This window comes from Podarcis tiliguerta (assembly GCF_965153285.1).
Source record: "Podarcis tiliguerta genome assembly, chromosome: 18".
Lineage (NCBI taxonomy): Eukaryota > Metazoa > Chordata > Lepidosauria > Squamata > Lacertidae > Podarcis > Podarcis tiliguerta.
In genome coordinates, this window is record NC_139551.1 from 9,846,702 (window position 1) to 9,861,057 (window position 14,356).

Here is a 14,356-nt window from a genome sequence, read left to right on the forward strand (position 1 = left end):
GCACATGGATTGATAATATGGACAGATTAGCTACATACGAACAAACTGCATGTCGACGCAAATTAAGAATGGATAAATATGAAGAAATCTGGAAGGAATATTTAAGCGATAAGGCGGACAGTGGGGGGAAGTAGGGGGAGGAGAGAGAGGTGGGGAAATATTGTTAAAAACGTGTAGTCCTAGGTATATCAGTATTCAAATCTGAATTGTCAAATTGTGTTATTATGGTTTTTGTTGTACGTGTCTTTTGCGTTTGTTGCTTGTATTGAAAAAATGATTAAGTAAATTAAATAATAATAATAATAATAATAATAATAATAATAAACATGTGCAGAAGTGTGGTGAAGACTAGAAAAGTGAGGAACCAGTGTTAACAGGTCTGCCTTCCTTGGTTAATATTGTACCCCGTCTGCTTTCAGTGCATCGTTGGGTGGGCCGGTAATGGCTTCATCTGCGGCAAAGACACTGACATTGACGGATTTCCCGACGAGAAGCTTCGCTGTACAGACAAGAAGTGCCGCAAGGTAAGAAGAGACTCTCAGCGCCCAAGGCCCTCTCCACCCTCGACCATGCCTCTCCTTGTCTGAGCGCAGCTTAGGCAGACTTAAGAGTTCCATTCCTTTTACTCTTGTAAAAGGGTAAAGGAGTATTGAGAAATGATCCATAATGAATTGGAAAAAATGTTTAAAAGTGCTTTCTCTCCCCCCCAAAAAATCCCCCAGAGTCCTTTCTGTTGGGGATTATTCAGACTGAAATTCCCAGGTGTCAGAAATAATTATTTATGTCTGCCACTACTGCGACCCGTGTTTCATTAGCCCAAAAATGGAAAACGAGCGAGGTCCCAACCAAAGAAGAACGGCAACTTAAGTTGACAGAATACGCGCAGCTTGCAGACTTAATATATAGAATAAGAGAACGAGAAGAATGTACATTTAGAGAAGACTGGAAAACGTTTACTGAAAATATGGGAAATAACTGCGTACAGTTGAAAACCCTGGCAGCATTAAGATAAATTCAACAGTGTAAATAAGTTTTGATAATGGAATACTGAATGGTATAGTTTTTGTAAAATATGCAGGGATTTATGATAGGTAAAATGAACTGTGGGGACGCGGCTGGTGCCGTGGGTAAAAGCCTCAGCGCCTAGGGCTTGCCAGTCGAAAGGTCGGCGGTTCGAATCCCCACAACGGGGTGAGCTCCCGTTGCTCTGTCCCAGCACCTGCCAACCTAGCAGTTTGAAAGCATGTCAGAGTGCAAGTAGATAAATAGGGACCGCTTACTAGCGGGAAGGTAAACGGCGTTTCTGTGTGCGGCTCTGGCTCACCAGAGCAGCTTCGTCACGCTGGCCACGTGACCCGGAAGTGTCTCCGGACAGCGCTGGCCCCCGGCCTCTTGAGTGAGATGAGCGCACAACCCTAGAGTCTGGCAAGACTGGCCTGTACGGGCAGGGGTACCTTTACCTTTACCTAAAATGAACTGTGGAAAGAAAAGAGGGGAAGTCACTGATATATTAAGGATGTAAAAATGAGTACTTTGACCACCTTATTGGTCAAAGAAAGGGAAAGGATGTAAGGCCTGCTTTTCATGCAGGAGGTCCTGGCCGGCAGCTCCCCGTAAGGCACACACGCAAACACCTTAAAAGCCTAACCGTTGTCTCCCTTTCCAGGATAACTGTGTGACTGTCCCCAACTCCGGGCAAGAGGATGCGGACAGAGATGGAATAGGAGACGCCTGCGATGACGACGCCGACGGCGATGGGATAATAAACACCGAGGTTTGAACTCCTGTCTTGGGTGCACGTCAAGTAGACAAGCGCCGTTCCGTTTTTGCTTTCAGGACCAAGGAAAGCTGTCGAGCACAAAAGGGAGGGCAGTTTCCAATAAGCAACGCGATTGCACGTGTGTGTTAAAATCAGAAACCTTGTTGTTGGTGAAGGCTGCTGGGTAGTTGTGTGAAGGGCGAACTACGTAGGGGGGGGAGGTGTGCTTTAAATATATGGTGCTTTTTTCTGAAGCTTGGATTGTTGGGTTGCCTTCCGTGAAGTTCTGCTCAGGCTAAACCCTCTGAAATTAATGCTTGGAGGAAGGATAGAGGAAGGAGAATGCTGCCTGTGCAAGAGACGTACGTTTCCGAGCACAATTCAAAGTGTTGATGCTGACCTTGAAAGCCCTAAACGGCCTCGGTCCAGTAGACCTGAAGGAGCGTCTCCACCTCCATCGTTCTGCCCGGACACTGAGGTCCAGTGCCGAGGACCTTCTGATGGTTCCCTCACTGCAAGGAGCTAAGTTACAGGGAACCAAGCAGAGGGCCTTCTCGGTGGTGGCACCCGCCCTGTGGAACGCCCTCCCACCAGATGTCAAAGAGAAGAACAACTACCAGACTTTTAGAAGACATCTGAAGGCAGCCCTGTTTAGGGAAGCTTTTAATGTTTAACAGACCACTGTATTTTAATACTTTGTTGGAAGCCGCCCAGGGTGGCTGGGAAAACCCAGATAGATGGGCGGGGTATAAATAATAATACAGTGGTACCTCAGGTTACATACGCTTCAGGTTACAGACTGTGCTAACCCAAAAATAGTACCTCAGGTTAAGAACTTTGCTTCAGGATGAGAACAGAAATTGTGCTCCAGTGGTGCTGCAGCAGCAGGAGGCCCCATTAGCTAAAGTGGTGCTTCAGGTTAAGAACAGTTTCAGGTTAAGAATGGACCTCCAGAACGAATTAAGTACTTAACCTGAGGTAGCACTGTAAATAATAATAATAATAATAATAATAATAATAATAATAATAATAATAATAATTAGAGACAGGCTCAGGGTTCCAGTCCAGAGGCAAACTCTCGCCCTCCCGTATCTCTTCAGCCCCCTCCCCTGACTCACAACTCCTCTCCCCACCCAGGACAACTGTGTGTTTGTGCGCAACTCAGACCAGCGCAACAGTGACCAGGACAGCTTTGGCGACGCCTGTGACAACTGCCGGAACGTGAAGAACAACGACCAGCGAGACAGTGACGGAGACGGCCGGGGGGACTTGTGCGACGATGACATGGACGGAGACAGTGAGTACCTGCGGGGCCCCTGAGCGATTTCAACGACAGAGGGGCTGAGGAGCAGGATAGATGAGGATGAGCGGGTGGATTAACAGCAATAATAGTCACAAATTATTATGGTGATGAACATAAGAGCAGGCCTCCTAGATCGGGCCAACCTCTTCTCACAGTGGCCAAATCCCCCACAGAGCCTAGAAATAGAGATAGACTGGCTCTGGAACTGGAGGCTCCGCAAGAATGTAAGAAGAGCCTGGGTGCCGGATCAGGCCTGAGACAAAGGGATGGACAGGAGAAGGCAATCGTAGCTGCTCCAACCTGGCATCTCAGAGACACCACCTGTCCTTCCACAACATGACTGAGAAAGCCCATCTCTGTCGGAGTGGAAAGATGGTCTATTTAGTCAATTAAAACACACACCTTCTGAATTAATCAACAAAGAGACACACAACTAATTGGCCAGGAGGCTTTTTGAAAAAACGTTTTATTTATTTTTAATGTAAGCTCCCAGAAGAACTGTGGATCAGGCATTCAATTTTTGTGAGAGGCAGCTGTGGTGTAGTGGTGAAGAGCGGTGGACTCGTAATCTGGGGAACCGGGTTCGCGTCTCCGCTCCTCCACATGCAGCTGCTGGGTGACCTTGGGCCAGTCACACTTCTCTGAAGTCTCTCAGCCCCACTCACCTCACAGAGTGTTTGTTGTGGGGGAGGAAGGGAAAGGAGAATGTTAGCCGCTTTGAGACTCCTGAAGGGGAGTGATAAAGCGGGATATCAAATCCAAACTCTCCTTCCTGACATTGGCATAAGCACTGATGCCTCTTCCAGGAGAAGAATCCTAGAGTTTTCCAGGCCAGGCAAGATGCCACACTCTTGATGATGACCGTGGCTGTTTTTGCCTCCCGCTTCTGCAGAGATTAAAAATGTCTTGGACAACTGCGTGAGGATCCCCAATCCAGACCAGAGGGACAGCGACGGTGACGGGGTTGGAGACGTTTGCGACAGCTGCCCCTTGATTAGCAACCCGGACCAGGTAAGCGCTTCCTGGAGAAAGGAATGAGTTGGTGGCGTGTGGTTCAAATGGGTCTTTCCCCAAGGGTGGGAGAGCAAATTGAAGGATGCCTAGAGACTGGCCTTGAAGGTGAATGTCTGTATGGCTGAGATCTTTCAAGAGAAAGTTTGAAATAGGGGCTGTAGGTAGACATGGTTCCCCACCCCCTGCAGTTCAGATATGGTTACCAGATTTTTTTTCAATGACTCCAGGGACACTTTTTTCTTTTTTCTTTTTTTATAAAATATTTATTAAAATTTTCAGAACATTACAAAAAGAAAAAGAAGAAAAATACAGAAATAAAAGACAATTAAAAACAATTCAATCTTTCATAACTTATCTTGCATTTGCTTGTTTCCCGGACCTCCTCACACCTCCCTTTTTTGTATTCCAGTTCAAATTATTTATTCAGCAAATCCTTTCCCTCTTTACTTTTATCCTTATCTTTGATCTTAATATATTGTAACTTTGAATTTTCACCTGTTAACAATCCGTTTTTACATATTCCTTCGTAACATTATTACTAAAAACCACTTAACCTCAATCCAACATCATTCTAACATTCATTAATTTTGCAATATTTCTGTAAGTAGTCTTTAAATTTCTTCCAATCTTCTTCCACCAACTCTTCTCCCTGGTCTCTGATTCTGCCGGTCATTTCTGCCATTTCCATGTAGTTCATCACCTTCATCTGCCATTCTTCCAGGGTGGGTAGATCTTGTGTCTTCCAATACTTTGCAATAGGTATTCTTGCTGCTGTTGTAGCATACATAAAGAAAGTTCTATCCTTCTTTAACACCAAATGGCCGACCATGCCCAGGAGGAAGGCCTCTGGTTTCTTCGGAAAGGTATATTTAAATACCTTTTTCATTTCATTATAAATCATCTCCCAGAAAGCCTTAATCCTTGGGCACGTCCACCAGAGGTGAAAGAATGTACCTTCAGTTTCTTTACATTTCCAACATTTATTATCGGGCAAATGATAGATTTTTGCAAGCTTGACTTGTGTCATGTACCACCTGTATATCATTTTCATAATATTCTCTCTTAAGACATTACATGCCGTAAACTTCATACCTGTGGTTCTTTTCTCTTTTTTGAAGCTGAATAGCAACGGGGAGTCAGTAGTGAGGATGGTGAGGCAAAAGACCCTGGGCTCAAGCACACATGCATATCGTATAAAGATTTAACGCCCTTCTTTCGCACCCTGTGAAACATAAATGCACAGAGTTTTTCAAAAACCGAGCAACAACCGGCCAGCAGCGACTCCCGAGCCTCCCCAGATCAGTCAAAACAAAGGGGGAAGGGGGCAGGAGATCTGTACCGCCGGACGTCCCCGGTTCCCCTTTGGCAGTGGCGGCGGCGGCAGCAGGCAGCAGCCCAGAGCCAGCCTGGTAGCGCAGTTGGCTCTGGCTGACTTCAGGAGCTGCTTGCTGCCGCGGTGCCCACCATTTTTGCTCACTGGAAGTCTCCATATGATGTGTTTTGTTTTGTTTTTTAAATAATATTTATTAAATATTTTATAGTTATAGAAAGAAAGGCAATAAAGAAAAACAATACATAAATTCAACAAACAATACACCGACAATAAAAAGATACAATACAACAATACAACAAAAACAAAACAAAAACATTTAAACACACACCCAAATTTCATATCTATATCTTTCCTTCGCTTATTTCCTCGACTTCCTCGCACCTCCCTTTTTTGTATTCTAGTTCAAATTTGCTAATTCAACAAATCCTTTCCCTCTTCCTCAATTTTTATTCTATAATTTATCCTAACCTAATTTAATTTTAAATTTTCCACTTTAACAATTAATATTCATATAGTTCTTGATATCCCTTCTGCTAAAGCCATATAGCTTCGTTCTAATATTCTTCTAGCATTCATTAATTTTGCAATATTTCTGTAAATATACTTTAATTTTTTTCCAATCTTCCTCCATTGACTCTTCTCCCTGAAGTCTCCATATGATGTGTTGCTGCTGAGGCTGCCACTGCCACATTTCCCAGGGACAGATTCGCAGATCTGGGGACATTCCGGGGACGGAAATTGTCCGGGGACAGATTTGCAAATCCGGGGACTGTCCCCGGGAACCGGGGACATCTGGTAACCCTAAATTAAGAGTCACGGATTTCAAAGTCTTGTTTTGCTCCTGTAAACTTTTTTATTTTATTTTAAGCAAATAATGCAGCTGTTGCTTCCTGTTATTTAGAAAGACACTGACCACGATCTCGTCGGAGACCTGTGTGATACCAACCAAGACCGGTAAGTTATAGAAATGGCTTCACCTGTTGGGGGGTAGGAACTAGGGAGCACCTGTAGGAGTTGTTTTGCTGAACTGCCACAGTCCTGAGACCTATCATGACACCCAAAAGTAAGAGCAACTGAGAGAGAATCATGATCTCCCCTCAGGGTAGCACACACCACTGGATTCGTGCAATAATGGCCTCTTCTGACAGGCAAGAGCACCCAGAGCAGGGACTCATACAGAGATGCGGCAGACAGACGCCTTCAAGGGCACTTAGTTCTACTACATCTTAAGATCCGATTGCACCCAACCTGGCAGATTGGATGGATGGAGGACAGGAGGGCGGGGGATGGTTGAAGGACAAGACTAGCTCATGCAGAGATACAGCAGGCAGCCTCCTGTGGAGCGTGTGGTCCGGATTCACCTTGAAAGAAACCTGGGAGTCTGGGTCCAGGGTCAGGGCTAGAGCTCAGCCAAGGAATTTCAGAGCTCGGAATCGGTTTACTTAGAATCATAGAATCATAGAGTTGGAAGAGACCACAAGGGCCATCGAGTCCAACCCCCTGCCAAGCAGGAAACACCATCAGAGCACTCCTGACATATGGTTGTCAAGCCTCTGCTTAAAGACCTCCAAAGAAGGAGACTCCACCACACTCCTTGGCAGCAAACTCCACTGTCAAACAGCTCTTACTGTCAGGAAGTTCTTCCTAATGTTGAGGTGGAATCTTCTTTCTTGGATCCATTGCTCCGTGTCCGCTTCTCTGGAGCAGCAGAAAACAACCTTTCTCCCTCCTCTATGTGACATCCTTTATTTATTTATTTTTTTAAAAAATATTAATTTTCACAAAATTATAAACAAAACACACAAACATACATAAATCATAACCTTATTAAAATTACACTTATTAACATTGTTAAGTGACTTCCTCGCTTCCCCTTGGTTGAATTTCCATTCATATCCTTATAACGGCTTTCCAAATCCTAATTCTTATATACTTAGTCCATTCACATCCTTATATTTTTTCAATTCAAAATTGTACATGTTAAATATCACTTAAGTTATATAAATTCCTAAGCCTATCTGTTGCCTGCAAGCTATTTCCAATTAGTTTAACTTAACAACTTTAGCTAAATAATCGTTGACTTTTGTCCATTCATCCTGAGGGAATCGGTTTACTTTAGAGGGACCTGTTAAAAAGGAGACATAGAAAGAGACCTACCTAGGTAAAGGGTAAAGGGACCCCTGACCATTAGGTCCAGTCGTGGCCGACTCTGGGGTTGCGGCACTCATCTCGCTTTACTGGCCGAGGGAGCCGGCGTACATGTGGCCAGCATGACTAAGCCGCTTGTGGCGAACCAGAGCAGCACACGGAAACGCCGTTTACCTTCCCGCCGGAGTGGTACCTGTTTATCTACTTGCACTTTGACGTGGTTCCGAACTGCTAGGTTGGCAGGAGCAGGGACCGAGCAACGGGAGCAACCGCCGACTTTCTGATCATCAAGTCCTAGGCTCTGTGGTTTAACCCACAGCGCCACCCGCGTCCCTAGAAAGAGACCTAGCCACTGCCAATTCCTCTTCTATCTTCTCCTTTGCTGGGTCATTGCTTGCCGTCGGGTCAAAGTGGTGACTCTGAGCTTCTCATGTGGTCCAATGTTCCCTTGCTCTTGAAGCCTCAATCTTCCCTTCCTCTCTCTCTGCACGACAGGGATGGAGACGGCCACCAGGACTCCAGGGACAACTGCCCCTCGGTGCCCAACAGCTCCCAGCTGGACTCTGACCAGGACGGGATCGGGGACGAATGTGACGAGGACGACGACAACGACGGCATCCCTGACCGCAGGCCCCCCGGACCAGACAACTGCCGCTTGGTCCCTAACCCCGGGCAGGAAGACACAGACAGTAAGCAAGAGAACAGGCCTTGCAAAAAAGAGCAGAAACCTCATCAGGCCACCTCTCTGGTTTTGTCATTGGCCACGGCCTCACCTGGAGCGGTTCGTTAGGTGCTGTCCCCTCTCAGAGTGCTGAAAGACTGCAAAGGTGTTTGCTCAGAGGAGACTGTGGTCTCTTTTAGCTTGTATGGTTTTATTTACCTGAGTGTAGGGCAGAGAGGCTCACAGCATTAACGCCTCGGCAGATCTTGCTTCCCCAATTGGAGACCCAAATCCTGCACACAGCAAGACGTGTCTCTCTCTCTCTCCTCCACCCACCCAAGTCATCAGCAAAACTCACACACACCCCTGTGGCCACCTGCTCTCCATCCCACGATGGTGTGGCATCCAGCCAGGTGAGGTGGGAGAACGACCACCCACACGTCTCTATGGCAACAGGGCAGCCTCTTTGGGTCTGTAGAATTGCAGGTCTTAGCTAGCCTACCAAAAGCATGGCCTTGAGAAAAGTACTGGTTGGTCATGCTTACTCTTATAGATTTTCCCCCGCTCCCCCACCCACCGCAATACAGTCGTACCTCGGGTTACACACGGTTCAGGTTGCGTTTTTTGGGGTTATGGATGCTCCAAAACCTGGAAGTACTGGAATGGATTACTTCTGGGTTTCGGTGGTCGTGCATGCGCAGAAGTGCTAAATCGCACTCTGCACATGCACAGAAGCGCTGAATCGCAACCCACATGTGTGCAGATGCGCTGCTGCAGGTTGCGAATGTGCATTCTGCATGGATCACATTCGCAACCTGAGCGTCCACTGTATACAGGATTGGAAGCGGCCCGGGGTATCGTCCAGACTGACACCCCCGCCAAACTCATAACAATAACTTCGAATCCATGAGATCCATCAACTTGCTGTTGTTCTTTTTAATTAAAAAACCATTTGTCTTCCAACTTCAGTAGCTGCCTTGAACGCCTGTGGGCAGAAGAGAGACCTAGAAATGTAAATAAATACAGCCATACCTGGGGTTACAGATGCTTCAGGTTGCGTTTTTTCAGGTTACAGACGCACCAAAACCCGGAAGTACTGGAACGGGTTACTTCTGGGTTTCGGTGGTCGCACATGCGCAGAAACACCAAATCACAACCCGCATGTGTGCAGACGCAGCGCTGTGGGTTGTGGACGTGCATCCCGCACGGATCACGTTTGCAACCCGAGCCTACGCTGCATAAAATAAGTAAAAAAGGAAAGTCTCTGAATCCTAACTTTTATTCTAGCGGCATCTGGCATTTGTGACCTTCCCGCCCCACCACACCCTGCCTGGGTCCTTCCGTGATCCAACGCAGTGGTGTAGCGTGGGGGGTGCAGGGGTGCCCGGCCGCACCGGGCGCAACATCGGGGGGGCGCGCTCGCACTCGCAGCTCTCTGCCCCTTCCTGGCTCACTCTCTCTCTCTCACTGCAGTGCTGGCTGTGCGAATCCGATCCGAGCCGCCGGGTCGCCGCCCACTGTGGAGGGGAGGGTGCCAGGCGTGCAGTGCGGAGAGAGGGACTATCTGGGGGAGGGACAGTGCAGCGGGGGGGGGGGCGCAAATTACTTGCCTTGCCCCGGGTTAGGGGGCGCAAATTACTTGCCTTGCCCCGGGTGCTGACAACCCACGCTACGCCACTGATCCAACGGGAACCCCCTGGGGGTAGAGCTGCTCTTAGGAAACTGAGCCTTCTTCCCCCTCTTCCCGCTGCAGGAGACGGCATTGGGGACGCCTGCCAGGGCGACTTCGATAAGGACCTGGTGGTCGACCGCATAGACGTCTGCCCAGAGAATGCCCAGGTGACGCTGACCGACTTCCGGGCGTTTCAGACGGTGGTGCTGGATCCTGAGGGAGATGCGCAGATCGATCCCAACTGGATTGTCCTCAACCAGGTCAGTTGGGGGCTTTTACGTACCCCATTTCCTGCCGTGGTCAAAGGCGGAAGGAAAAGCTTTCCGCAGAATACGCTTCCTTCCTTGTCCCTGTTCAGTTACGCCCAGGTGTGGAGGGGGCTGTCCAGAAGAGGGGTGTGAATGTGGCCCTCCAAATGTCTCTGTCTGGCCCTGGGAACTAGTAATAATAATAAATAATAATAATAATAATAATAATAATAATAATAATAATTTATTATTTGTACCCCGCCCATCTGGCTGGGTTTCCCCAGCCACTCTGGGCGGCTTCCAACACAATATTAAAATACAGTAATGCCTCAAACATTAAAAGGTTCCCTAAACAGGGCTGCCCTCAGATGTCGTCTAAAAGTCTGGTAGTTGTTCTCTTTGACATCTGATGGGGGGGCGTTCCACAGGGCGGGTGCCACCACCGAGAAGGCCCTCTGCCTGGTTCCCTGTAACTTGGCTTTTTGCAGTGAGGGAACCGCCAGAAGGCCCTCGGATCTGGACCTCAGTGTCCGGGCAGAACGATGGGGTGGAGATGCTCCTTCAGGTATACTGGACCGGCTTTAAAGGTCAGCACCAACACTTTGAATTGTGCTCAGAAACGTACTGGGAGCCAAATCTCCAGGGGTGGCACAGGGAGATGGATGTGAGGGAGTCGTTCCTCAGATATTTAGTTTCCAAGTTGTGTAGCTTCTAAAGTTTTGTGACTTACCACAGCCTTGGCTTTGAGATGAAAGCAAATAGGGACGCTGACCCAGCCAGTGTTATGTTTTCTGAACGGCTGAAAAAGCTCCCCAGCTGTTCTACACCGGATGTAGCTTCCAGGTGGTCTTCAAAGGTGGCCCCACACTCAGCACTTTGCAGTAGTCCAGTTAGTGCTTCCAAACCACCTGAATGATGCTCTCAGACTGAAAAAAGCACCCTTTCTTTCTTTCTCTCTCTCTCTCTCTCTCTCTCTCATCTGCAGGGAATGGAGATTGTTCAGACCATGAACAGCGACCCGGGTTTGGCCGTCGGTAAGTGATATTTTTCACACATAATTCCCACACCCTTTCCCCACCATTATTCATATTCTTTCACAAAGTCTTCATAAAAACCAGCCACCAATAAAGAATATCAGTGAACAGCTGTGTCATCCGAATATAAATGTCATGGGCTTGTCGATAAAAGTGATTGTCATGGGCTGGTTGGATGTGGGTGAGTGGGGGGAGGCACCAGCTTGGGGGACCCCCAAGGGAAGAAGGCTCAGAGCCCGATGAGGGGTGGTGGGGTGACAGTGAGTAGTCAGAGGGAGAAGACTGGGTGGAGGGAGTGTCAGAAGCTGAAGAGGCAACAGGCTTTAGTGAGCGGGAGGAGTCTGTGGCAGAGAGCAGCTCAGAATCAGAGACAGGAGCTGAAGCAGGAGAGGAAGGAGGCCAAGAGGCAGAGATGAGGCAGGCTGCTGAAGAAGCCAGGGGGTCTCCCCCTCCTGCTGTGACCAGCTCCCCCCCCCCCCGGTCTCCCAGAATGTGCAGAGGGCAAAGCAGAGACAGCCAAGGAGCCTCAGGTTGCAAGGGAAGAACCTGGGGAGGGGAGGGCTTAGGGAGTTGTGGGAAGGTGGGTACTTCAGTCCTCACAACTTCCGCACTGGGGCAAGACCTACTGCTTCCCGGTGGAGTACAGGGTCAGATTTAAGGTGCTGGTTTTGACCTTTAAAGCCCTTCACAGCCTAGGACCCTCATACCTACGGGACCACCTCTCCCGGTATGCCCCACGGAGGAACACCCTATGCACCCTATGCAACACCCTAATGGTCCCGGGCCCTAAGGAAGTCAGATTAGCCTCAACCAGAGCCAGGGCCTTCTCAACACTGGCCCCGGCCTGGTGGAACGCTCTGTCTCATGAGACCTGGTCCCTGCAGGATCTGATTTCTTTCCGCAGGGCCTGTGAGACAGAGTTGTTCCGCCTGCCCTTTGGCTTGGAATCAACTTGATCCCCTTCCCCTCTTCCTTTTTCCTTTCTCCTTCTGTGATGGAACTCCTATTTGGGGACTTCCCTGGCTTTTTTCTGGCCCACGTAGGACCAGTCTGGATAGTTGGCCTTGGTGAAGACTTGACATTTTCATCCCCAAAAAAGTCTTTGAGTTTCTGCTGAAACGAGGCTGCATTTTAATGTTGTATTTTAATCTTGTTTTTAAGTTGTATTTTAATCAATTGTTTTTATACCTGGTGTTAGCTGCCCTGAGCCCGGTCTTGGCTGGGGAGGGCGGGGTATAAATAAAACATTATTATTATTATTATTATTATTATTATTATTATTATTATTACCTGGAAGAGTTGCTATGCTCACTGGTCTGAGCTGTTTCCTTTGAATAAAGTGTTAACTTCACTGGCATCTTGTGAGTTGTTGGCTGACCTGGCCCCAGCACTTGCCCCGATAGTGATGTGGGGCGGATGGGCCATGGCTCAGGGGTAGAATAATAGTAATAATAATAATATAATAATAATAATTTATTATTTATACCCTGCCAATCTGGCTGGGTTTCCCCAGCCCCTCTGGGGGGCTTTCAACAGAATATTAAAATACAGTAGTCTATTAAACATTAAAAGCTTCCCTAAACAGGGCTGCCTTCAGACGTCTTCTAAATGTCTGGTAGTTGTTGCTCTCTTTGACATCTGGTGGGAGGGCGTTCCACAGGGCGGGTGCCACTACCGAGAAGGCCCTCTGCCTGGTTCCCTGTAACCTCACTTCTCGCAGGGAGGGAACCGCCAGAAGGCCCTCGGTGCTGGACCTCTGTGTCTGGACAGAACGATGGGGGTGGAGACGCTCCTTCAGGTATACTGGGCCGAGAACACCTGCTTTGCATGCAGAAGGTCCGAGGTTCAGTCCCTGGGGGCTTCTCCAGCTAGAGCTTGGAGACAACCCTTCCTAAAGCCCTGGAGAGCTGCTGCCAGTCCGTGCAGACAGTACTGAGCTAGCTGGGCCAAGGGTCTGAGACAGGATTCCCATGCTTGCAGCTGGGCCACGTCTGCCCTTCAAGGCGCTGCTGGACTGCACCTCCCCACCCCTAGCCATTCAGGGGCTCTTGCTGGCTGGCGGGAGTTGCAGGCCAAGACCACCAGCCGCCCCCCGCCCCCAAATTCTGTGGCGGTGACCCCTCTCTCCCTTGCTTGAGGGTACACCGCATTCAACGGGGTGGACTTCGAGGGCACCTTCCACGTGAACACGGCCACGGACGATGACTACGCCGGCTTCATCTTCGGCTACCAGGACAGCGCCAGCTTCTACGTGGTCATGTGGAAGCAGATGGAGCAGACCTACTGGCAGGCCAACCCCTTCCGGGCTGTGGCGGAACCGGGGATCCAGCTCAAGGTAGGTGGCTGAGGAGCCCAGGGGGAGCCCAGACGCCGCGGGCCAAGCCAGGAAAACAGGGGACGAAACAGGCCACACAAAATCTCTGTTTCTCCTCTCTGGCAACGAGAATGGAGAAGCAGGGATCTTTTCCCCGACGGCTGATCTGTATCTCAATTAAAGGTAAAGGGACCCCTGACCATTAGGTCCAGTCGTGGCTGACTCTGGGGTTGCGGCGCTCATCTCGCTTTATTGGCCGAGGGATCCGGTGTACAGCTTCCGGGTCATGTGGCCAGCAGGACTAAGCCGCTTCTGGCGAACCAGAGCAGTGCACGGAAACGCCGTTTAGCTTCCTGCCAGAGTGGTACCTATTTATCTACTGGTGCTTTCAAACTGCTAGGTTGGCAGGAGCAGGGACCGAGAGACGGGAGCTCAACCCGTCATTGCGGGGATTCAAACCGCTGACCTTCTGATCAGCAAATCCTAGGCTCTGTGGTTTAACCCACAGCGCCACCCGCATCCCGTATCTCACTTGCCTTCTCCCAAATCTCGTCTGCATTTTGGCTGTTCAAGCAGTTTAGAGCCAGTTCTCCTGCAGACACAAGGCAAAGGCTCTGGCCGGCCACCAGGGAAGAGCCTAAGGCAGCCTTGGGTGCCCATGTTGTCCTCCAGATGTCCTAGACTACAACTCCCATCATCCCCTGCTAGGGCAGCCGTCTGCCGCCGGGGCTGATGGGACCATGGCCAAGTGCTCAAATCAGAATCGAATGTTCCTAGCAATCAGATCAGGTCATCTGGAAGCTACCCTAGGCAGGCTTTCATCACCTCAGCCACGTCCTTCTGCCCTTGTTAGTCTTTTTCTCTAGGAAA

The 14,356-nt window shown here is 49.0% G+C and overlaps 1 protein-coding gene across 1 annotated transcript in view; it reads left to right on the forward strand.

The window, feature by feature from the left end:
• COMP (cartilage oligomeric matrix protein) overlaps positions 1-14,356 on the forward strand; it is a 45,079-nt gene that overhangs the window by 19,988 nt on the left and 10,735 nt on the right. Inside the window, exons 7-15 of the mRNA XM_083421667.1 lie at positions 420-524; positions 1,667-1,774; positions 2,897-3,056; positions 3,955-4,073; positions 6,311-6,363; positions 8,053-8,246; positions 9,972-10,150; positions 11,124-11,172; positions 13,311-13,507. Coding sequence (XP_083277793.1) covers positions 420-524; positions 1,667-1,774; positions 2,897-3,056; positions 3,955-4,073; positions 6,311-6,363; positions 8,053-8,246; positions 9,972-10,150; positions 11,124-11,172; positions 13,311-13,507 — 1,164 coding nt within the window. The remainder of the gene's footprint in view (positions 1-419; positions 525-1,666; positions 1,775-2,896; positions 3,057-3,954; positions 4,074-6,310; positions 6,364-8,052; positions 8,247-9,971; positions 10,151-11,123; positions 11,173-13,310; positions 13,508-14,356) is intronic.